Source organism: Ochotona princeps, chromosome 29 (genome assembly GCF_030435755.1).
Source record: "Ochotona princeps isolate mOchPri1 chromosome 29, mOchPri1.hap1, whole genome shotgun sequence".
Lineage (NCBI taxonomy): Eukaryota > Metazoa > Chordata > Mammalia > Lagomorpha > Ochotonidae > Ochotona > Ochotona princeps.
Window position 1 is genome coordinate 12527396 of NC_080860.1, and position 21659 is coordinate 12549054.

The window sequence follows — 21659 nt, forward strand, 5'->3', positions numbered from 1 at the left end:
ATGCTGTTGTCATGGTACCCATTGTACGGATGAGGAGCAAGGTTGCACTGCTGAGAGGTGGGGGAACTTCCAAACAGGGTCGGCTGAGGCCAGGCTAGCCTGCCCCCGGGACACACAGGGCTTTGTGTAGGCTTCGGCCAGGCCAAGCAGCCAGTAGAGAGCAGAGAGGGCTGTGTGGCCCTGCCAGGACACACAGAATGGGAACAGAGGCCCTTTGTATGGTTCGCAGTGGGGGGAGGAGGTGCAGCTGCCACCCCATGGCACTGTACCTCCTGGAGGGTTGCTGGCCATTCCCCGCCTCCTTCTTACCCCATCCCGGGTGTTAAGCCGGGAGCTGTCATCATCTTCTTGCACCCCCACCCCACACTGTTACATGTGTTCAGCCACTGAGTTAGCTCACTGAAGCCCTACTGTGTGCCAGCCTAGCCATCGCTCTGACTGCAGGTGGAAGGTGTAGCTCCATGGTGGGAGTGGGAGGATGGGGCAGACCGCCAAGCCTTTTCTCTCTGTGGGGCTAGTTGCCCATCATGCCTCCTCATCTTGACCTCCAGAACCCAGACTTGATTCTGAGGTTCTGTGGGCTGACTCCCTGGTGGCTGTGGGAGTTCCTAGGCCAGCCCAGGGCGTCTACCACCCCAGCCCTCTGTCCTTGCCTAGCTAGCAGCCTGGTGAGAGTACCCCACCCCCAGAGCTCACTGTCTGTGAGCCTCCTGAAAGGGAAGTGGGACAGGACCCGTCCCCAAGGACCTTGGCACCTGCAAAGAGGGGCTGGGCAGGCCATGCCCAGGCAGTGGGAGGGTGCTGGGCTGAATCCCCAGTGGGAACCGGGGTGATCTCCCAGGTTCCACTGCAGCCCCATCTTCAGCTCAGCAGCCTGAGGGGCAAATGACAAGAGCTGTTTGTTAAGGGCTCTAGGGAGTCAACGGGCAGGGGAACCTGGTGCTTGGGGTGGCCCAACCCTTAGCTTCCTGACTCCCACGAGCCTAGGCCCTCTGTCCACTGTAGGCCCAGTTGTTTGAGAGCCCCAGTCTGTACATACCCAGGAGTGGTTCGGCATCACGGAGGGCTTGCACCTGCCGTCCCCTTGCCCAGCACATGCGATCCAACATGCCACCTCCATGGAGTAAGGGTCTCACACCCTGTTCATCGCCCCTGGGGTCCACTCCTGCCTTTCTCACGTCTCTCCCTGGTCTTGATGTCCCTTGGGTGCTCAGGAAAGTTGGAGCCAAAGATGCCTAAGACTTTTCATGTCTTTTTTTTTTTTTTAAGATTTACTTATTTTTATTGGAAAGGCAGATATACAGAGAGGAGGAGAGACAGAGAGGAAGGAATTCCGTCCAATGGTTCACTCCCCAATCAGCCACAACGGCTGGAGCTGAGGCAATCCGAAGCCAGGAGCGAGGAGCCAGGAGCCAGGAGCCTCCTCCGGGTCTCCCACATGGGTGCATGGTCCCAAGGCTTTGGGCCGTCCTTGACTGCTTTCCCAGGCCACAGGCAGGGAGCTGGATGGGAAGTGAGACTGCCGGGATTAGAACCGGCACTCATATGGGGTCCCGGCACTTTCAAGGCGAAGACTTTAGTTGCTACGCTTATCGCACTAGTAGGCCCTTTTTTTTTCTACTTAACTCTAGCACCCACTCAGAGTGGTCCTGTGAGCAGGACCACATCCTTCTGGTGTTATCTAAGTTAGGGGGTTGGTTCAGTCCACTATAGCCCCCCACCACCAGCAAGCTCAGGTCCTTGGAACCCCAAAGCCTCTCCCTAAATCCCTCTTGACACCCCCAGATGCTTCCTTCCCTGCCGGAGGCAGGGCCTGCGAGGGCACCACCCAAATAGCTATAATCAGCAGCCTCGCCAAGACTTCAAACTCACCCAATTATCCTGCAGGGGAAAAAGCACAAAATGAAAACAAATTAACATGTTTGCATAGAAACCGCCGCGGCAACACACACAGACGCGTGCTTGCTTGCTGGCACAGGCCCCGGCGAGGCTGGAAGATGCCACAGCCGTCCCTTCCCCAAGCCTGGCACCCACCTGGCTCACAAGCTGGGAGCAGAGCCCGGCCACCAAACCACCTCCTTCCCCGCCTCGTCCAGCCTGACTGGGCCTTGCCGCAGCCTGCCACATTCGGCTGGTTTTTTTGTTTGTTTGTTTTGTTTGTTTTTTTCTTGTGCAATTTGATAAACTTGTAGAACTGACCCTGCATCTGAATCCCACCTGCCTGGTTGGTGAGCAAAAAATTTAGGCCCAGGGAGGTTAGCTGGCCTGGCCAAGACTGCATAAGTGGGAAAATGACAGACTCAGCTGGGGGCTGCAAGTCCCTTCATGTCTTCCTGTGGTCTGTGAGTGAAAGGTCAAGGCCTCTGGCCCCATAATCAGCCCCCAGCTGTGTCCCTTCCTCCCTTGTACGCTGCAACTCAACCAGCCCACATCTGCCTCTTACCCTGTCCTCTCCTGTGCAGGGCGATGCAAGTGGCAGTTAGAATCCCAAAGCCAGACGGACGCTTGTGGGTTCTGGTCCCAGCTCCATCTGTCTCTTGCCACATGGCAGTGGCTTTGTGTCTCCTCCTGGGACCCTGAGGATTCATCAGCCCTAACTTAAAGAGGATAAAGCTGAGGGGACGTGGTCCCTGCACTTACAGTAGACTTACCACTCTCACTCCACAGGGACCAGCTCCCCACTCACCAGTCCCATCTCTGTTGGACAGTTTGGCCTCCATAGTAGGGCTTGCCCCTGCCTCTGCCCCAGAGGTTTGGTCAAGGGTCTGCTTGTCCTGGCATGCCCCTCTCCAGGCTCGCCGAAGCTGCATCTGAGTCAAGTTGGGACTGCCAGGCAAGTACTTGCTGCAGCATGGTAGTGTGTGGTAAGGGCATCTATTGGAACTGCTGCCTCCTCCCCCGGCACACACTAGACCTCGTCCTTGGGCTCTTCAGTCTAAATGACTGGAAGGAGCTGGGGTTTAGGTCTTGGAGTTCAAGGGTGCCCAGCCCCAGACTGCAAGCAGCTCCCTGGCCACATCTCTTGGCTGCTGCAGGAGTAAAAATAAGTGCTTTCACTTGACTCAGCACCCCCTGCCACTCTGGCCTGTGACCATAAGAGCCAGGTGGGCACTGCTGGCTCGGGGGACATCTCTGGTGGGCAGTGTGCAGGTAGCTGTCCTCATTGGCTGTGTCACCTAACTGGGCCCTGGCTGTGGCCACAGAGGCAGGTGTGGTGTTTGGTTCCATTTCTCAGATGGAGAAACCAGGGTCCCTATGAATGCAGTGACGTTAGGCAGCTCCACCTGTGAGAGGCTGGAGTGCAGATGAGTTCTGGGTTTGTGCTGTCAGGAGTTCCCCAGGGGGCAATAGGGGACACTAGCTTTGGGATGGCCCCTTGCCATGATGGGCCTTTTGATCTGCCAGCTGCCCAGGGCCACGGCAGGCTAGTTGTGTGGGAGATCAAGTGCCCTCTTGGGATTCCCAGCCCTGACTTGGCTTGGCCATTTCTTAGAGCCCAGAGGGTCCAAGTTCATGTCCAGACCGCACTGGATATAGACCAGGAGCCTGGGTATCTGCACCCTGAGGGATGCCCATGGTATCCCGGGTGCAGTGCCCATAACACAGGTATGGCCTCATGCAGTGGGACTTGCCCTGCCCTTGTGCCTCCATGTTTGGTGGGTTTGCAGTTTGCAAGGCCTCCCAGTCTGAGCCTCACTGGCAGGTGACATGGATGAGCTGAGCTTGGTTCTCTGGGGGATCCATGGGCTCCAGGCATGCCAAGGAGGGTTGTCAATTCAAAACTGCTGGGACAGCAGGGAGGGACCCCAAGGGCCAGGCCTGATGACCTGTGACAGGGTGGTGGGAGAGGAGACAGACAAAGCCCCTGGGCTATGCCAGGGGCTGCAGGAAGGAAAAGCTCCAGCCTGCTTTTTTTTCTGTCATCCACATGGAACTCATTTAATATTTACAATTGTAGTATTCAGTGTGTATTTGAAAGGCAGAGAGAAAGAGATGCACACCCATTTTCTATGCATTGGTTCATTCCTCGAAGACCTACAACAGCCAGGGCTGGGCCAGGCCAAGGCCAGGAGCCTGGACCTCCATCCAGGTCTCCCAGCTGGCCAGCAGGGACCCAAGTCCTTCAGCCATCACTGCTGCCTCCCAAAGGGTGCATTAGTGAGAAGCTGGGACTAAAAGAGGAGCCGGGACTCGAACCCCAGGCGCTCTGCTAGAGGAGGCAGAAGCCCCTGGTGTCTTCGGGCACCCACCTCTCTGCCAGCTCCCCCTTGCTGCTGTACACTCCAGGAAGCCGTCAGGCTGTTTGGACCAAACCTCTCCTGCCAGCCTGTGGAGGTGACAGGAGCACGGCACAGGAGGATGCCCCATTGCTTGCTGGCTGCAGTGGTGTCTGGGTAGCTGTATAAGTAGTGGACAGTCCCCCTCTGCGTTTCCCCGGCCCTGTGTTCCCCACCACTGCCCCATCCACCATCTGAGGCTCTGAGTGCTGAGTCTTGGGAGCAGGGTGAGAGCAAGGAGGGGGGGATTTTTTTTCATGCCCCATTATAAAAGTAACATTTCTGTTTTATAGAAAAAAAAAAAACATTTTTTATTCATCTGAGAGGCAGAGAAACAGAGCCCCTATCCTCTGTTTCAGCACTGGCTGGAACTGAACCCAGGTCTCCCGCCTGAGTGGCAGGGACCCAGAGACGTGAGGCATCATGTGCTGTGCACTGGCAGGAAGCTGGGATTGGGAGAGGTGCTCTGATGATAGGCCATAGGTAAGCCAGCCAGCATTGTAACCGCCACACCAAATGCCTGCCTCAGATAACACTGCTCTCTGAGTATCTGGAAGCAACACGTCCATGGTGAAGAGCAGACCCCGCAGCCCAGAGCGAAACGCTTGGTTTCATGCTGAGGATGCTCTACCCACGTGTTACGGCACCAAGTGTCTCGATCATCTTGCCTGAGTGACCTTCCTGGTCCAGCCGGGCAAGGGGAGCAGGTGTATACTAGGCTTTTGCTGGGTTGTGAGCTCCTCCTGGGCTCCCTCCTTGTGGGTCCCTGCCTTGGGGTGGGGCTGAGGGGCGTGGCCGAGGGAGGCTCTGCACCTGTCAGATGTGTCTGCGCTGTGTCAGATCATTTGTGACTGACTGGGAGCTGGGCCGTGACTGATTCTTGGTTTTGCGCTGTTACAGCCATTGGTCTGCGCCGGGTCGGTTTTAAAAGGAGGTGCATCATTTGGGCCGGCTTTTCAGGGGTTGGGGAGGAGAGCTGTGTGTGTACACATGTGTTGGTAGGAGTTGGCTGTGGAATGAGGTGCATGGACAGGAGCCCTGGGCCTGCCCTCCCCACCCCAGGCACCTGCCTTGTGCACCCTGCGGAGGAGACGGAAGCTAAACCAGCTGTCAGGAAGGAATTTGCAGCATGTTCTTGACAGGGAAGGTTGGTGAGGTGGTCAGGGAGGGCCTGTTGGTGGAGGTGATGTTTGCATCAAGGTGTGAATGTGTTGGAGACATTGTAGCAACAGTGGCCACAGGAGGCTGTTGCCTCTTACAGGGAGCTGAGGCAGCGGGCATTTTGCAGGTGTTAGGCTAAAGAGAAGGCTGGCTTCTGTGGTTGCAGCGATGATGCCTCTCCACTGGCCTGTGCTGGTGGTGTTGGGTATTTGAGAGGGGCAAAGCACACGTAGCTGAGGTCAGCCTGTTAAAGGGCCAGTGCAAGGTCAGCAAGGTGACAGGGAAGGTGTGGCAAAGGACTGGGGAAGGGTTTCCTGTCGGAGTCCCAAGGGTTGTGTTAGAAATGTGTGAGAGGGTGGCACATGTTGTTGTGCTGCTTTCTAGGCCTGCATCCCATATCCCAGCACTGGGGTAGAATTCCTCTGTCACTTCTGACCCAGCTCCCTGCCGGAAGCACGCTGAGAGGCAGCGGGTAATTGCCCTGCTGGGGCTCCTGGCTCTAGCCCTGGCTGTTGCAGGCATTTCGGTAAGGAGCCAACATTAGAAGGTCACTCTCTGAGTCTCTCCTTGTCTTCGTGTCCTTCTGCCTTTCTCTTCAAGATTTAATTATTGATTTGAAAGACAGAGTTACAGAGCCAAGAGGGAGATAGATCTTCTAGCCACTGCTTTACTCTCCTAATGGCCCAAACAGCTGGGGCTGAGCCAGGCCAAAACCGGGAGCCAGAAGCTTCATCTGGGCGCAGGGGCCCCAAGCATTTGGGCCATCCTCTGCTGCTTTCCCAGGTGCATTGGCAGGGAGCTGGGTCGGAAATGGGGCAGCCGGGACTCAAATTGGGGTCCATGTGGGATGCGAGCGTCGCAGACCATGGCTTTACCCAGTGCCAGCCCCTCATTCTGCCTTCCAAATGAATAAACCTGGCTCCCAGGAAGCTCACTGCTTCTGAAACCACAGGAGCTTCTTGCTGCACCCCACTCTGTCAGGAAATGAGCCAGGTCCCAGTTTCCTGTCCACAGGAGCATGAAATCCCTTTAGGAAAGTTGTCTTTGAAGATCAAATATTGATGGATACTTGTTGTGGAGAAGTTGGAAAAGCACAGAGAGATTGCCCAAAGAAATCGGGCTGGGGTTGGAGCTGGGCACCTGGGTCCGGGAAACACAGGAGACATGGGATTGGCTCTTATCACTGGGGACAGGGGGAAGTAAGTGTCCCACCCCTGCTCCCAGCCTAAGAAGCTGTTGTTGACCTTGACTGCAGGCTACCTGTCAGGACCTAACCCTTGCCAGACACATGTGTCCACCCCCTCCTTCAGTGGCCTCAATCTTTCTCCTCCTCTTGCCTCTGGGTTGGGTTGGAATCCTCAAGCCCCTGCTGTCCCTGGGCCCACCTCTTTAGCAGGGTGCTTCTGCGCTCCTCTCAACCCACACAAACCTGCCCTGTTCCCTCGCAGCCACGGCAGGCAGCCATCGTGTCTTTGTCCCCCCGAGAGGGTGGGTTGAGTGAGGTGACATCTATGAAGTGCTGAGCCTGTGGGGAACACTAAAAATAAAACCCAGCGCTTGAGTGTTGCTGCTATGACAGAGCGCTGCCTGGCTTCACCCCAAGCTGAGCCGGGGTGCAGCGCTGGCATCCTGAGAACCCCCCTCTTCCCTCTTCCTGGATCTTGGGCACTGTCTTCCCCCCTACTCTTTGATCTCCATTGACCAGTTAACAGTTGGTTCCCTTGCTTTCAAGCCCTGCTTTGGAGTGGGGATGGGGGACAGGGCATCAGTGCTGCTACCAACCAACAGGATCTGGGACTGTGGCCTGAGGTCTCAGGGATGCCGGATCTCGGATCTCGGGAGGGTGACAGAATGAGAACTGCCTCTGGCCCGTGTCCTTTTGGTTGTCCTGGCTCCTTTCCTGGGGTCTGCCCCTCGGGGGTGTGGTTCTGAGGACCAGCCCCTTACCCCAAGGCCTTCTTTGAATCTTGCCCTGTCCTGCTCTGACACCAGAAGCTGGCCAGGTGTGGATGGGCGGCACTCTCGCTTCCTGCTCATAGCTGTGCCAGGGGTCTCCAGGCTTGCAGCTTCCAGCCACCTTGCCTGCATGTTCGGACTCTTAGGGGGACCCTTTCCTCTATCTTCATCCCATGCCTGCCTTTTGTTCCCCCACAGTCATTGTTAGGTTTTAAACGCAGTTAAGTTCTTAACGCGCAGCCAAATTCCGCAGCCAAGTCCTCTTTTCACGTTAAGTTTACCGCAAGCCAAAATGCCAGACACAGCGAGGTGCTTAGGAGGTCCTTTATTCCAGCAGGGTAGGAACAGAATGGGGTGTGGGTGGAGGGGGAGAAAACACACAGGGAAAAGTCTCCTGACATAGTGGCAAGGTAGAGGGCTGCCAGGGCAGGGGAAGGGGGCGAGATGGAGGAGGACGGGGCAGAGCAAGGGAAGGGGGAAAGGGCACACATGGAGACACATTTATACAACCAGGGTGAGTCGGGAAGGTGTGGAGAATTGGTTGGGAGGAGGGGCTGTGGGCGGTCCCCAAGGGATTGGTGACTGAGATTATCTGAGCCACAGGTGGGTGAGTGGGGACTAGGGGGAGGGGCTGTGAGACATGGGTAGATGAGGTTCTCCGGTAAGATGCCATAAGGTTGCATCTCATTGGACAACTGGAACAGTGTGCATTTTGTGAGCACTGGTAAGGGGAAGCAGGAAGTGCGCCGGGTCCAAGATGGGATGTTTGAATCATTCCTCCACAGTCATGATCAGAAGCATGGTAATTATGGTTAGTAACCAGCAACTACCTCGATGAGCCTGATAGTTTGTACCAACCTGGGTGAGGAATCCAGGGTTTACCCATGGCCAGGAAGGAGTTTGGGGATGACATGCAGGCCCTGGACTCCAGGCCCCCTCCTCCATGATGGTGTCTGCTTAGGAGGAGCTGGGTTATCTTTCTGTCTTGACACCTGCAGGCCAGGTACCCCTTTATTTCCTTGCTCATGTGTTTTTTTTTTTAAATGGTTATTTTTATTGGAAAGTCAGATTTTACAAAGAGAGGAGAGACAGAGGCAGCAGTCTTGCATCTACTGGCTCACTCCCCAAATGGCCCTAATAGGCAGAGCTATGCCAGTCAGAAACCAGGGGCTTCATTCTGGTCTCCCACATGGATGACAGGGACCACCCTCTGCTGCTTTCCCAGGCCATTAGCAGGGAGCTGGATCAGAAGTGTAACAGCCAGGACTCCCGTATGGGAGGCAGCTTCTTCACCTGCTGTGCCGTGACATTGGCCCGATCACCTTGCCTTCTAATGACCCCACTGGTGCCCACCAACACTGACATCCATCGTGGGACTTGGGGCACTTGCTGTCTGGGAAAGATGGTGGAGGCAGATAAACCCACAGGCCACCTCAGTCACTCCACTCTCAGCCTCAGCCCCACCCCTTCCCCAGCGGCACCTGTAGCTGGCCATGGTGCTGAAGGGTGCCAGGCCAGGGGCCGCCTCAGATCTGCGAGGACTCGGTCAGAGCCTGTCTCTCTCACCATTCTGAATTCAAGAAATGTCTTCCTGCAGGCCTGCTGTGCCCAGAGCCCGTGGAGGGATGGGGTGAGAGCGCCTCGGGGAAGCCACCTGTTTCAGCCTCTGTTGGCCATTTATCAGGCACCTGCCAGATCTCGGAGCCTGGACTTTGGTTAAAGGATCAGGAGGAGTTTCGGGGGGCAGAGACCCTGCTGGGTGAGGGTCACATGGGCAAAATTCTGACGTGTATAGGGAACGTGGCTCGTGCCGAGGGATGGCTGCCCCGAGACTCTGCCTGCCACCCATGACTGTCACTTCATGTTTGGGGTTCCCCATGGACCCAGAACTACTGCCATCCCTTGGCTATGGTGCCCTCAGCCAGGCCCAGATGGGCTGCTAGGGGTAACATGAGAGGATGGGATGCGGGGAGGAGGGGCTGGCCATGCTCTGGGTCCAGATTTGCATTTCGGAGGGACACCTGGCATGCAGGGACTGCTTGCCTCCTCCACCCCCCAGCCTCTAAGAAAGAGTGCAAATCCCTTTCTGGTGGCAGCGGTGCTGGGTGGGTGGGTGGGGAATAATCACTTTTCACAGGCCCCTTATCCACAGCCAAGCCCTGGGCTGGTTTAATCAGCGGTGCCGGTGTGACTTGGAAGATTCCCCGGCTTGAGAGATCAGGAGAGGGGTTAAAGAAAATTACCCTTGGCCTCCTCCATGCTAATGTAATCTCTAACCAGATCTGCCCAGCCGCAGCTCAAATTGCTTTTTAGATTAACATTTAATTATTAACAGGGTCCCCTGGAAGGCCTCCGGGCTCTGAACAGGGAGGAATGGGATTGGGGGAAGGGAGCGGCAGAGGCGGGGAGCTGGGGGTGGGCTCTGCTCTGGCTGAGCCGAGCTGAGTCGGGGGAGGCAGGCAAGGAGGGAGGAATGAGCAGGGGAGAGGGGTCGGGAAAGGCAAGAGAAGGAGAGACAGCAACAGAGGAGGAGATGGGAGAGGCAGGTGAAGATAGAGGCGAGGAAGAGAGGGATGGCGGCCCCCCCCCCCCGTGGAGAGCCCCCAGATTTCCTGACACTCCTTGCTGTGCAACAGTGAACTGGGGTCAGGTCCCTGGCTCTGATGACAGGATGGTCTGGAGAAGTGGCCACAGCCACAGTCTGACCCCAGCATCCTCATTCCAGGGCTCCTTGTCCCCTGTCCCCCGCCCATGGAGCCTGGGTAGCCCCTCTCCCCCTCCACACCACCCCCATGCTCCTGGGCTCTTCCTCTCACTCAGCTGTGGTCCCTGAAGTTGGGCTGCACAGGAGCCGCTCTGTGTGAGGTGGCAGACTGGGGCTCGATCTTGGGGCTTGCACACAAGAGACCCTGGGACAGAGCCTCCCCCTCCCACCCCCAGGTCCTTGAGACATGGGCTGGCTGACACCCCATGAAGGCTTAGGGAAATGGGCTGCAGGGACTTTCTCAAGGCCACCTGGCCAACCAGGACCCCTGGGAGCCCAGTTAGCTGGCCAGTACTACAGCCAGCTCTCCTGTCTGAACTTGTACCTAGTGAGGCCGGGAAGGGCCTGCCGTGACCTGCCCCTCTGGGTTGGAGCCAGTCTTTGACCTTGAGTGGAGCCCCGGAAGCCAGTGTAGACAATTCCAGGCACAAGGCGGTGGGGGGTGGGGAGGGCTGGAAGTAGCACTGCCCATGGCCTTCACAGAGTCACAGCCTGGCCCTGCTGTGCAGCCCCACTGACCAGCCTGTGTACAAGGGGAATGCTGGGAACAGAAGGGTAAGAGCAGGGGTTTCCACCTCCACTGTTGACTGGCCTGGGAGTGGGAGGTCAAGGTAAGTTGGCTGTTGGTAGGACATTCATTTGCTTGATAGTTTTTCTCAAGATTTATGTAATTTGAAAGGCAGAGAGGGACATGGAGAGAAGAGATGCATTTTCTGGTTCATGCCCTAAATGCCCACAACAGCGAGGCTGGAGCTGGAAGCTGGGAGCTCCTCCATCCAGGCCTCCCATGTGGGTGTGGTGGGGACCCCAGTGCTTGAGCAGTCACTGCTGCCTCCCATGGCGTATCTTGGCAGGAAGCTAGAGTTGGGAGCTTAAACTGGGACTTGAACCCTGGGAACTCTGATATGGGACACGGGCATCATAATTAGTGTCTTCTCTGGAGGGACAGGTTGTGCAGTTCATCATCCCAGGAAATAATACGGGGTGGGGGTGGGCCCCAAACGGTGCCTAGGAAGGGGTTACCACCTGAGTGTACGAATGAATAAATGGCTGCCTTGGGGCCGAGGCTTTGCTCCCGTGCATGCTGTTCCATCAGTGGCCTCCTGCACCGCCTGCCCCCTCCCTCTATGATCCCGGCTCTGGCCCTCCCTGTTCAGCTGTCTGGGTGCCCGTGGCTGCTGGTTCAGTCGACCCAGCAACAGATCTGGGGGGACGTTTAGGGCCTCTGCTGCCTCACAGCATTGTGACCCCATGTGTGCATATGTGCGTACAGATGGCTTCCCCTCCTGGGCCACTTCCTAACCTGTGAAAGTGGGGCAAAAACCAGAACTGGCCACAGAGATCACTGGGGGAGGAGGAGGCTGTGGCTGAGGTTTGAGGGACACGGGCAGGACAGTAGTGGTTAGCACCGACCTTGGGGGGGGGGGATTGCCACACCCTTTGCAGCCAAACATGACACTAGGCAAAGCCGGCGAGGCTCCTACCCCCCAGTACAAATCAAGACAACGTCTAGCCATCCCACCCGTTGTTCTGCCAGGCAAACGAGCTCCGCTTCCATCCGTCCTCAGACTTGGACTCTGCTTTCGACTCTTCCCCTCCCCTGCCACATTGCTTTTATCTAAATCCCCTGCTTTGAAAGGGCATAAGGACAGCTGGGGGGTGTTATCTGGTGGAGGGGACCTTTGCGTGGGTGTCTCTGAGATAAACGCATCTTATCAGCCCCCCACGTCAGGGCCCCCGTCCCACCTAATCCTGGAGCCTGGCTGTGCTGCCCTTGCGAGCCCCTCCTCGGGTGGTATTATGAAAGTAACAAAAGACCTTGAGCTTATAAACAGTCTGATTTGCAGATAGGGATTCAAAAGGAACAGTGCTCCCCAGACCAGGGCGGCCCGGTGGCGCCTGCCCCTTTGCCGTGTGACCTCGTGTGGACGCTTGTTTTCTGTAGCCCTCGGCCATTCTGACGACAGCTGATCGGTTCCGCCTGGCCAACACCTGTTTGTTATGAAATGATTCCTTTGCGCCAGGCATTGCATGGAGAGAAACAAACAAGACACCCCCCTCCCCAGGGGAGAGAGGCAACCATGAGAACTGGCAGGGAGAACTGGACACCAGGAGGGCTGGGATGGGGGTGCCCTGCGTGTGGAAGGACGGCCCGAGTTCCTGTGCAGCCAGGTGGTGGCGCTGTAGGCAAGAGGGACTAGCAGGTGCGAAGGCGTGTTGGCCGCCTGGCCCAAGGGAGGAGGAGGGGAGGGTCACCGGTGTCCTTGAAGACTAAGCAGAGAGGGTGGGGCTCTGCTGTGAGGCTGCCTGGATTTATAGGTAAGAGGATGACATGGGTACTGGAGGTGGTGGTCATCACCCTTAGTCTAGACCTTGGACCCTGCCCCCTACATGCTTGTCCTCAGCAGCAGGATACTTAAAGGGCAAGGGATTGGGGGGTGCACAGAGGGACAACCCTTCTATTTCAGGGGCCCTATTTTGGGCTGCTGATCCTCCGGAAATTTGAAACGCTCTGGAATGATCCAGGTAGCTGACCTGGAAAAGCTATGCTGAAGCCTCATGTCATCTTCTGGCTGGAATAGCTTTCTGCCCCAGACCCCTTGAGCTCAGCCGGAGGCCCCCTCTTAGGTCCATGAACTGCTAGGGCTGCACAGCCTCAGAACCGTGGGAGGCCCAGCGCAGGCAGGCAGCCCCTCGCCTCACTTTCTCCCACAACAAGGCATGCTGGGATGTATGATCTGTGGGGAAGGATGGTGGAGGCCCCTAGAGAGGGTACTGAGTTTCTGGGTGCTGATGAGGAGCTGTAGTGGGGCTGAGGGTGGGCATGGCCAGGAGTCTTGGAGGGAGGGCCTGTAGGGATCTTGGTGCTCTTATGACAGGCCAGAGAGGGACTGTGGGCCACCTGAGGTCACACAGCAAGTGCCACTGGGCTCCCTGTCCAGGTTTCTATGGCAAGCCATGCCAGTTGGGAGGGGGTTGTTCTGGGCTGGCCATCACCTCCCTCTGGGTGGCTTTCCCGTTTGTGCAGGGACGGGGCTGCAGCTGGTTCTCCTCGGCTCCGTCTGTTGCCCGCACTGTCCCGGCAAGGAGAGGCAGATGCCACCCTGGGGCAGGAGTCGGGGGCAAAGAGGCTGTGCCAGGTGCGCGCACGCAACCGTGCATCCCTGGGCTCTGGCTGCATGTGCTTGTAGGTGTGTGCGAATGTGTGCCCTGCAAGAGGACATGCATTGTGGGCCCATGAGGCCTGTGTCCAAGGAGGAAGTGGTTGTGGCCCGAGCCAAGCTGGCTCCTGCCACCTGCTCCCATCCCGAGTCCTTGAGGAACAGCAGCAACATGGCATTCCCTCAGCCAGGGACTCCCCATCCCCGGCCGCAGCTGCGGCCCCCATGGGCTCCCTGAGCCGTGTGCTTTCTGTCTGATCTTCATGGCGTAGGTTCAGAGCCTCAGAGCCAGAGGCAGGAGAGGATACCACAGCTTGTGTCCCAAGGCTGCTTTACCTCTGGCAACTGCTGGGGAGGGGGGAGGGGCGTGCGGGAATCACTGCCCTCCCCCCTCATCCATCCCTCACTCTCCCTCTCTCTCTCTTTTTCTGAGACAGTAATAGGAGAAAATTGGTTTTGAAACTGAATAAAAGTCCCTTTCAGAGGAAATCATTTCTTTCAGGGCACCTTTGCTGAAAGTAAAATAGAGCGTAATGAAAGGTGCCTGCGTGATTGTCTTTCATTTTCCAGAGTCCAGGACAGACGGAGGCCGCCACCGTCTCAGGAAACACAAGATTGGAATAATTGCGCCGTAACAAGGAGCTTGTTGTGAAATTAGTATCTTAAGAAAGTAGTGAAAAAAGGCTTTTCCTCATGAATACTTCATTATTGGGAGAAAGCGGCAGAATTTAGGGCTCCAGACACCTGTTTAGTATTAAATAACTTCCCTTTCTTCCCCTTCAACACACACCTCCCTCCCCCCACCCTTCCTTCTTCTCCTTCATTTTGCAAATGCACATGAGGATGGAGGTGGCCCCGAGTGGCTGCTCGGGAGCTGGGGGGTGGTCCCGGAGGAGGTAGGGCTGCGGTGCCAGGGGTAGGGGCACATATGGGGTATCCAGGGGCTGCACTTATGTGAGGACAAGCCTGTCCCTTAATGGGGTGGGGAGGGGGCTGGCAGGAAAGGCCCCGCCCTGTCACGGTGGTCTCTCCCCAGCAGGGACTCCTGCAGTGGTCTTGGCAGGAGAGTGGGTTCTGGGGCAATGGATATGAGTTGGTTTGTGGACACCAGGGTGCTGACCCCCTTGTTCAGGTTGTGGTGGTGGTCCTACCTTCCCGCTTGGTCAGCAAGGACACATGCTGGGCCAGGTTTGCCAGAGTGCAGAGAGCACCCCCATAGGTGCTGGCTACTTTGGGGCCCGGGGCTCCGTATCTGACAGATACAGGAGGTTGGGAGGGGAGGTGTCTGTCTGCTCCTGTGTCTGCTCCTCTTCTGCTCCAGAAGAGCGTCTGTTGACCACCACCTTGTCTCCTTCCTCCCAGGGACCCTGCTGCCACGCGTGCCCCGCCGTGGGCCCCCAGCTCCGCCATGCTTGCCTGCCTGCAGAGGACCCAGAACCCGCCGGGCCAGCACCTGGCCTGCCCAAGCAAGAGCCTGGAGCTGCGCAAGTGTGAGTGGCCTCGCCCCCACCCCCTCGGGTCTCCTTTGGGTGCCTGGACCCACCGCAGGCCTTAAGGGTTGGGGCAGAGGACCCCCTGCCCAGAGTGTTGGTTTGAGCTGTTTTTTTTTTTTTTTTTTTTTTTCCTTTGAGTAATCTCATCTCCATGGCCCCTTGTGTTTTTTGATTCAATGGTTGTCTTGGTTTTTCTTGGCTGGTAGGAGTTGTTTGTATATACCAGACCTTGGACCTCGGGGTGTTTCCCTGCTGGGTCATTTGTTTTTCACTCTGCCCTGAAGGAATTCTCTTGGAGAAGTGACATTTGTGTTTCCTTTTATGGCTTCTGGATTTTATGTCTTTGCTAGGAATGTCCTCACTCAGGACACCAAGATTTTTTTTTTTAAAGAGAGGGCTCTCAAGGTTTCTTAGTTTTGAGATTTAAAAAAAAAAAAAAAATCTGCATGATCTTTGATCCTGACAGCTGGTGCGGAGTGAGTGGGAGGTGTGGACTCGGGTACATGTCTGCTGCAGTGTTCTGGGGTCTCAGGGCACTGCCAGGCAGGGGGAGGCATGCTGCAGTATTGTAACCACTTGTAGTGTTAGAATGCACTGAAAACGCTGGCCGCTTCCCTGAGAGAATTCACGTATCATTTGTCACTGGAAGTGTAAAATTCAGTTGGTGTTGGCATGTGGACAGTTGGTCTGACCATCCTACTCCCCCATACACACACCTGCTCCTTCCTCCTCCCCACAGTCCCCAGTCTGACCTTGGCTAACGATGGATGCCTGAGCGCGGGAGCCTGTTGTTCTGGTCTGCCCAGGTGGCAGCAGGTGGATGGCACATTGTGATATTTCTGGGGCTCATTGTCTCGGGTGACCCCCTCCTGCCACCCTGAATGTCCATGGCTGTTTCATAGACTTTCCTGTGTGAACAACAGAGTCACCACAGGAAAAACAAAAACAAAGAAAATCCGATTTGTTTTTTTACTGGCATTGCATTCATAGATGACTTCAGATCTGACATGTTTATGATACACTTCTACCTCCAAGAACATAATGTGCCTTTTTATTTGTTTTTTTCTATTTATTTACTTTTATTTGAAAGGCAGAGTTAATAGGGGAGAGACAAATTTCTGCCTGCTGGTTCATGTCCCAAAGGGGCAGACCTGGGCCAGTCCAAAGGCAGGAGCCAGGAGCTTCTTCCTGGTCCCCTACACGGGTATAGGGACACAAGGACCTGGGCCATCTTCCTTTGTCTTCCCAGGCACATCAAAGGGGGGCTGCCTGGGAAGTGCAGTAGGCATGATTTGAACCAGCACCCGCATGGGATGCCAGTGTTGCAGGTGGAAGTTTAGTTTGCTATGCCATGGCACCGGCCTTGATGTACCTTTTTAAGAAAAAAAAGTATATATCCATAATATATCCATATATATATTATGTATGTATGTATATGTATATTTGTATATATATATATATATATATATATATATATATATATATGCAGAGACAGCACTTCCACATGCTGATTCTTCCCCACATGGTTGTAAGGGCCAAGGCTGGGCCGGGCTGGGCCAAGATCCAGGTCTGCCCTGTCCTGGAAGTGGACGGCCTGCATGCCTGGGTCCCTGCCACCTTCCCTGGCACATCAGCAAGGAGCTGGATCAGAAGTGGTGGAGCGGCCAGGACTGGCAGCAGCACTCACATGGGATGTTGGCATCACAGGCAGCCGCTCGACCCACTGTGCCAGGATGCCGGCTCCCTTGGGGGCCTTTCTCTGCTCACTGTCGTGTGTCCCTCAGGCTGTTTTCACAGTGGCTTCACTTACCTCGTGCATGTGGCGGGAGCTTTACATCTGGAATAGTGAAGTCTTTGCTTCTACAAATAGAGGTTGTCAATATGAAGGCCGTCACCTTCTGCCACCTTCCTGAAGTCTTTTATTGCTATTTTTTTTTATATTTATTGCAAAGTCAGATATACAGAGAGAAGAGACAGAGAGGAAGATCTTCTGATGATTCACTCCCCAAGTGACCACAATGGTCTGTTCTGCGCCAATCCAAAGCCAGGAGCCTGGAGCTTCATCTGGGTCTCCTATGTGGGTGCAGGTCCTAAGTTTTGGGCCACCTCGACTGCCTTCCCAGGCCGCAAGCAGGGAACTGGATGGGAAGTGGGGTCGCTGGGATTAGAATCTGCGCCCATATGGGATCCCGGTATGTGCAAGCTGAGGACTTTAGCCACTAGGCTAGCATGCCGGGCCCTATTCCTATTTTTTCTAAAGCTTTATTGTTATTTTTTTTATTGGAAAGGCAGCTATACAGAGAGGAGGAGAGACAGACAGATCTTTTAACCACTGGTTCACTTCCCAAGTGGCCACAACAACCTGAGCTGAGTCAATCCGAAGCCAGGAGTGTCTTCTGGGTCTCCCACGTAGGTACAGGGTCCCAAAGCTTTGGGCTACCCTCTACTGCTTTTCCCAGGCCACAAGCAGGGAGCTGGAAAGAAAGTGGAACAGCCGGGATTAGAACCAGCGCCCATATTGGATTTCAGTGCATGCAAGGTGAGGACTTCAGCCACTAGGCTACCGCGCCAGACCCTCCAGAAGTCTTTTACTGAGTGTAATGCTTTTACAATTTCACCTCTTGGGCTTTGCAGTAATATACCATTACACTGTTTGCAAATGGTAATTTTTACCTTCTGTTTCGTCTTGTACCTTAATTTCTTTGTTTTATGTAATAGAGTTGGCTCTTATCCCTGGAACAGTAGAAAAACACACAGTGGTAGACATTTCTTTGTAGCATCAAGGTTTCACCATTAGGGAAATGCTGGCTGGAGGGTGCGTCTCAGTGGGTTCAGTCTCCACCCGTTCCTGTGTTATGTTAAGGATTTTAAAAATCCAGAATGAAAACTCAGCTTTGCCAAATGACTTGTTTATGCAATGATCGTGATTTTTCCCTTTAATAGGTATGAGTCGATGATAATAATGGATTTCTCAACATTACACCATCCTTGGGTTCCTTGTTGAGCCCCACCAGGTCATGCTGCGTGTTCCTTTATAACACGCTGCTGGATGGGATTTCATACTGCCTTTGGATTCTTAGTGTGGTTGCATTGTGAGACACTTTCATTTTTAAAAATTTTTTTACTTGAAAGGCAGATTTACAGAGAGAAGGGGACACACAGAGAAGGATCTTCCACCTGCTGGTTCACTCCCCCAAGTAGCCACAGCGGCCGGAGCTAAGCCGATCTGAAATCTGAAGCGAGGAGCTTCTTCTGGGTCTCCCAGTCAGGTGCAGGGTCCCTTGTCCCACAGCTGTGTTTGTTTTCCCAGACCATCAGCAGGGAGCTGGATGGGAAGTGGAGCAGCTTGGACTTGAATCAGCACGCAGGCAGAATGCCAGTGCTTCAGGCGGAGGATTAGCCTGTTGAATCACCATGCCAGTCCCGAGAGTCTTTAGTTTTCTCTTTTTGGAAAGATCTCCGTTTTGGGGTTGTTTCTGTTGTTAGACTTGCCTCTTAAAGAAAAAACGGAGGCTTACAGCTGATGCTGTGGCGTAGCGGGTTAAGTTGGTGCCTGTGAGGTTGATGACCCCTACGGACACCAGCTCATGTCCTGGCTGCTCCACCCAGATGCAGCCCCTGGCTTTGCTCTGGCCTAGCTTTGGCCATTGCAGCTGTTTGGAGAGAGAATTAGTATACAGGAGACCTTTCTCTCCTCTCTCTCGCTCGCTGAAACTCTGCTGTTCAAAAGAAAGAAATCTTTAAAAATAGTGAGGTTTTCCTTTTTCTCTATACTCAAGTGTCCTTAAAACTCCATGATCTGGGCCAGGTGCAATGGCTAAGCTGGCTAAGCTGGCTAATCCTACCCCCTTCAAGTGCTGGGATCCCATATGGGCACTGGTTTGTGTACCGGCTGCTCCACTTCCCATCCAGCCCCTTGCTTATAGCCTGGGAAAGTGGTAGAGGATAGCTCAAAGCCTGGGGACCCTGTACCCACATGGGAGACCCCGAGAAGGCTCCTAGCTCCTGGCTCCCAAGTTTCAGATCAGTTCAGCTCCAGCTGTTGCAGCCACTTGGGGAATGAACCAGTGGATAGAAGATCTTTCTGTCTCTCGTTCTCTCTGTATATATGCCTTACCAGTGAAAAATAAATCTTTAAAAAAGAGGGAGGGAGAGAAAGAGATCTTCCATCTACTGGTTCATTCCCCCAGCGTCAAGGCCTGGGACAGGCTGACAACCCTGTCTGGGTCTCCCATTTGGGTGGAGTCCAAGCACTTGGACCATCGGTGCTTTCCCAGGCACGTGAGTGGGGCAGCTGGATTGAAGGTGGAACAGTGAGGACTAGAACTGACGTTCATATAGGGGGCAGTGTCTGCTAAATGGCTTAATCTGTTGCACACAACACTGGCCCCGTGTTGTCTTTACACTATGGTCAGGGAATTATATCTATTTGCGTTTCTTTGGAGCTTAGGTTTTTCTGTGATAGTCTGTGGTATGCTTTATGTGTGTGGAAAAGGTTTGGCTCTGTGTACGAGAGTTAGGTGTACATCGTTTAGAAGGGCCAGCTTATGAGGGTCCAGTAGGGTAGACACGTGTCTTTACTTCCAGATTGAGTATGGAGAAAGGAGTTAGACACTCACTGCTAATGGGGTGCAGTCTTTTTTTTCATAGAACCCTATAACTTCGGTCTTGGGAATGGTGACACAATTTTATGTCATGCAGAGAGATTAGCACCTTAATACTTTTTGACCAGGGTTCAGTTTCATTTGTTATAATGGTAACCTTTGCTTTTTGTATTTCACATTGTTCTCGAAACCTTTGATCAGTTCTTATACTTCAGTTTTTGGGTTACTTTTAAGTACATATAGCTCATGTCCTGCACAGTTGGTTTAGGCTTTGTAAGCCAATCAGAACACCTTTTTAAAATTTCTTTGAACAGGAGAGTTTAGCCTGTTTACATTTATTGACATGACAGATGTCTAGTTTTCATTCAGTTATTTTGTCTTTGTTGGGGTGGCTCTTAAAGTCTTCCACTGTGTGTCTGGAGTCCCTGTTCCTGTTAATCACAAGCAAGTGGGAGTGGTTCTTGTTTTAGTGGTTTGACTTTAACCCCTGATATTACTCTACTCTAGGACACTTGCTTTCTATAAGACAAAACTATGACATTTAGTGCATATTTAAAAAAATTACAAAGTAAGCTCTTAAGATTTATTTTCATTGGAAAGACAGATATACAGAGAGGAGGAGGAGAGTGAGGAAGTTCTTTCATTCTCTGATTTACTCCCCAAATGAAAATGGCTGGAGCTGAGCTGATCTGGAGCCAGGAGCTCCCACATGCAGGTGCAGGGTCCCAAGTTTTTGGGCCATCCTCTACTGTTTTCCCAGGCCACAAGCAGGGAGCTGAATGGGAAGTGGAGCAGTCAGGACATGAACCAGTGCCCATAGGGGATTCTGGCGCATGTGAGGTGAGAATTTAGTCACAAGGCTATCGCACTGAGCCTTCTACTTCATGGTTTGTTTGTTTGTTTGTTTGTTTGTTTTTCTAACTCTCATATTAGCTGCTACAAACTTGTTGCCTTTGGACTGCCGCTGTTAGAGGTGAGGACATCAACTTGCTGACACCGCTTCCCGCTTCCCCCGGCTCCTCTGGGCTCTCCTGCTGTCGCTCCAGGAAGCCTGCATTTGTTGCCATTCCCATCTTCCAGATAACAGGATCAGCGTCACCATCTCTTCTCTACCTCATTCCTTGTCTTCTGGAGTGGGGGATCCACTCTTGTTAACAACACCTGGGATGGGGCTGGGATGGGTGTTGTAGTGTGGTGGCTTAAACCACCACCCACACTGGAGAGCCTTGCTGATTCAGCTTCCTGCTCAGGTGCCTGGGTCCCTGCCACCCAGCTGGGAGAGCAGGATTGAGTGCCTGCACCAGCCAGACAATCTCCCTCTCTTTTTCCTTTGAAATTAGTCTTTTTATTTATTTATTTGTTGGAAAGGCAGATATACAGAGAGGAAGATCTTCCGTTTGCTCCCAGGAGCTTCTTCTGGGTCTCCCACGCAGGTGCAGGTCCCAAGGCTTTGGGCCGTCCTCAACTGCTTTCCCAGGCCACAAGCAGGGAGCTGGATGGGAAGTGGAGCCACGGGGATTAGAACCAGCAACCGTATGGGATCCCAGCACGTTCAAGGTGAGGACTTTAGCCGTTACGCTATCATGCTGGGCCTGAAATTAGTCAGTCTTAAAGACAACCTGAGGTGAGCCAGGGTCTGGCATTCCCAGACCTTGCTAACTGCTACGATTGTGTCTTCAGCAGCATGATGCTGACCTGGAGCCAGGCTGCTTCTGGTCAGGATACATTCCCCCACTCTGCCTGTCTGCCTTAGTGATCTTTCCTAAACCTTTTTTGTTTTCTCAATTCCTGTGTTCTTAATACCACCTTTGGAATATTATTTTCTCCTTGTATTTGAAAGAGACAGATCTTCCATCCACAGGTTCACTGCCCAAATGCTTGTGACAGCCTGGGCCAGGCCGGGCCAGGCTAAAAGGCCTGGACCTCCATCCAGGCTTCCCATATGGGTGGCAGAGACCCTGGCTGCCTCCCTAAGGTATGTGTCAGCAGGAAGCTACATCAAAAGCCAAATAGCTGGGGCTCCAGCCAGGTGCTCTAACCCGAGCCTCAGGTGTCCCACCAGACCCCCTGCCCACCCAGCACCTTTGCTTTCTTATGGGTGCCCTCTACAAAGCTCCTTCAGAAAGCTCACGGAAAGTTAGTTGTTTATTTTGGTGTAGAAAAAAAATTTTGAGGAGCCAGTGCTGTGGCATATCATGTTAAACTTGTGCCTGCAAGGTTGGCATCCCATGTAGCTACATCTG

At 54.0% G+C, this 21659-nt stretch overlaps 1 protein-coding gene across 2 annotated transcripts in view; it reads left to right on the top strand.

The window, feature by feature from the left end:
• Positions 1–21659, top strand: part of FAM222A (family with sequence similarity 222 member A) — a 97251-nt gene that overhangs the window by 60369 nt on the left and 15223 nt on the right. For both annotated transcript variants that reach the window (XM_058656478.1, XM_004591924.2), the window contains one exon: positions 14682–14809. In XM_058656478.1, the coding sequence (XP_058512461.1) occupies positions 14728–14809 (82 nt within the window). In that variant the 5' untranslated portion in view covers positions 14682–14727. The remainder of the gene's footprint in view (positions 1–14681; positions 14810–21659) is intronic.